This window comes from Cyprinodon variegatus, unplaced genomic scaffold (genome assembly GCF_000732505.1).
Source record: "Cyprinodon variegatus isolate N-32 unplaced genomic scaffold, C_variegatus-1.0 Scaffold148, whole genome shotgun sequence".
NCBI lineage: Eukaryota > Metazoa > Chordata > Actinopteri > Cyprinodontiformes > Cyprinodontidae > Cyprinodon > Cyprinodon variegatus.
The window spans coordinates 332,486-334,278 of record NW_015150601.1 but is presented as its reverse complement, the minus strand read 5'-3'; the positions used below and the strand labels follow the sequence as shown (position 1 = coordinate 334,278).

At 42.1% G+C, this 1,793-nt stretch overlaps 1 protein-coding gene across 1 annotated transcript in view; it reads left to right on the top strand.

Annotated features, from left to right (window-relative positions):
* The window catches only part of LOC107086317 (glutamate receptor 1-like), an 81,531-nt gene that overhangs the window by 57,515 nt on the left and 22,223 nt on the right, over positions 1–1,793 (top strand). Inside the window, exon 9 of the mRNA XM_015377183.1 lies at positions 720–967. Within this exon, the coding sequence (XP_015232669.1) occupies positions 720–967 (248 nt within the window). The remainder of the gene's footprint in view (positions 1–719; positions 968–1,793) is intronic.

The window sequence follows — 1,793 nt, the reverse complement described above, 5'->3', positions numbered from 1 at the left end:
TCGGCTGTTGGATCGATGCATCGATACAAAACGATTATTATTTACACCCCTAGTAGCGACAGTGGAGAGGAAAAACGAAAGTTACGACTGTAGCTACGGTTCTATGAATCCCGGATGACCGCTAGAGGTGGAGCTTAAAGCACGAATGATAACTCTTGCGTGTTGGATTGTGGATGTGGTGAAATAAGCGTACATTCGGCGGGGCCTCACTCTGGAGGCTATTTGTTCAGCAGCCTCTTGGTCATCCCCATACACCTTTGCTGGTTTCACAGGGTTAACTTGGCCACCTTTCACCCAATGCAGGGGATCCTGTCCCAGCGCGCACCATCTTCCCAGTGAGGTGGGCATGTTTCGGGTTGTTGTTTCTTTGTGTGATTCCTCAGGACTCTGTTGATAATCGTCATCCGTGCTTTAAGCGCCGCCTCTGGCGGTCAGTAGGGATGAAATAGAACTCCAGAAACCTCCAGAAACCTCCAGCAGAACCAGGCTCAGTGTGAGCGGCCATCTGCTGAGGCCCACTGGGGTTCAAGGAGACAGAAGCAGAGATGAGTCGATGCAATCAGCTGGTTTTCCTTAGACAGAAAACTTTGAATCAATCTGACTGGATGATCTGGTGAACTGGAAAGTGACCTGAGATGACATGATGTGATTTGGAGCTATAAAAATAAACTGAATGTATTTTTATCCTCTGCTCTCGTTTTTTAACTCTCGTCCATCAGAGGTCAAAAATCGCCGTGTTTGAGAAGATGTGGTCCTACATGAAGGCAGCCGATCCTTCCGTGTTCGTAAAAACGACAGACGAGGGAGTGATGAGGGTCAGGAAATCCAAAGGCAAGTACGCCTACTTGCTGGAGTCCACGATGAACGAGTACATAGAGCAGAGGAAGCCATGTGACACAATGAAGGTGGGGGGGAACCTGGACTCTAAAGGTTACGGAATTGCAACGCCCAAAGGCTCCCCTCTAAGGTAAAACCCCGCCATTGCAATGTCGCTGGATAAAAGCCTGTATTGAAACGCATGAACACGTTTATCCATGAAACCAAACTGTTTTATGTTCTAATTCATTCATTTTTATTTATTTACAGTAATTAGATTGAATTTTGTTTTATTTCTCTATCATTTTCTTCCAAGGAGTTTGATTTAAGCGTAACTTATAATAGTTTTGAAAAAGCTCTGACTGAGGGATTTAGTGAATCATTTGACCTATGAGAAGAAGAATTTAGCTTCATATTCACTCAACAAAACAAAACGAGAATGTGTCAGTGCTTTTACAGAAATAAAGTGTTGTTAATTTATTTTTACTAATTAACAAAGCTTTCCATTAATCAAAACCTTTTTTTAAAAGAATCTGTGATCGGAGTAAAAGTTAACTTTATTTACATTATTCTTATGTTTTTCACGTTAACTGACGTTTCCTGTTTCTGTATTTCCTTCAATTTCACATAGTTTTTTAAAATAAAATAAAAACATAAAAAATGAAATATGATCGGCACCATTAGTTGCATTGAAAATTCCTCCCGTGGTTGATTGACGTTCAGTACCGTTGCTTAGCAACCAACATCCTACCCTAGAGTTCTTTGGCTGTCAGGAGAAATCTAGCAGCGAAACAGGCTTTAGAAAAGAGTCGAAATATTGATGATAGCGATCCGGGTGGAGAGGGAGAAACCGATGTAAGAGGACTGGATAGGAAGAGGCTCAGATTCTAGCTGCAAATGTCTGGTTTTTGGTGCAATATCTACATAGGTGTATAGAGGCCCATTTCCAGCAACTATCACTCCAGTGTTCTAATGGT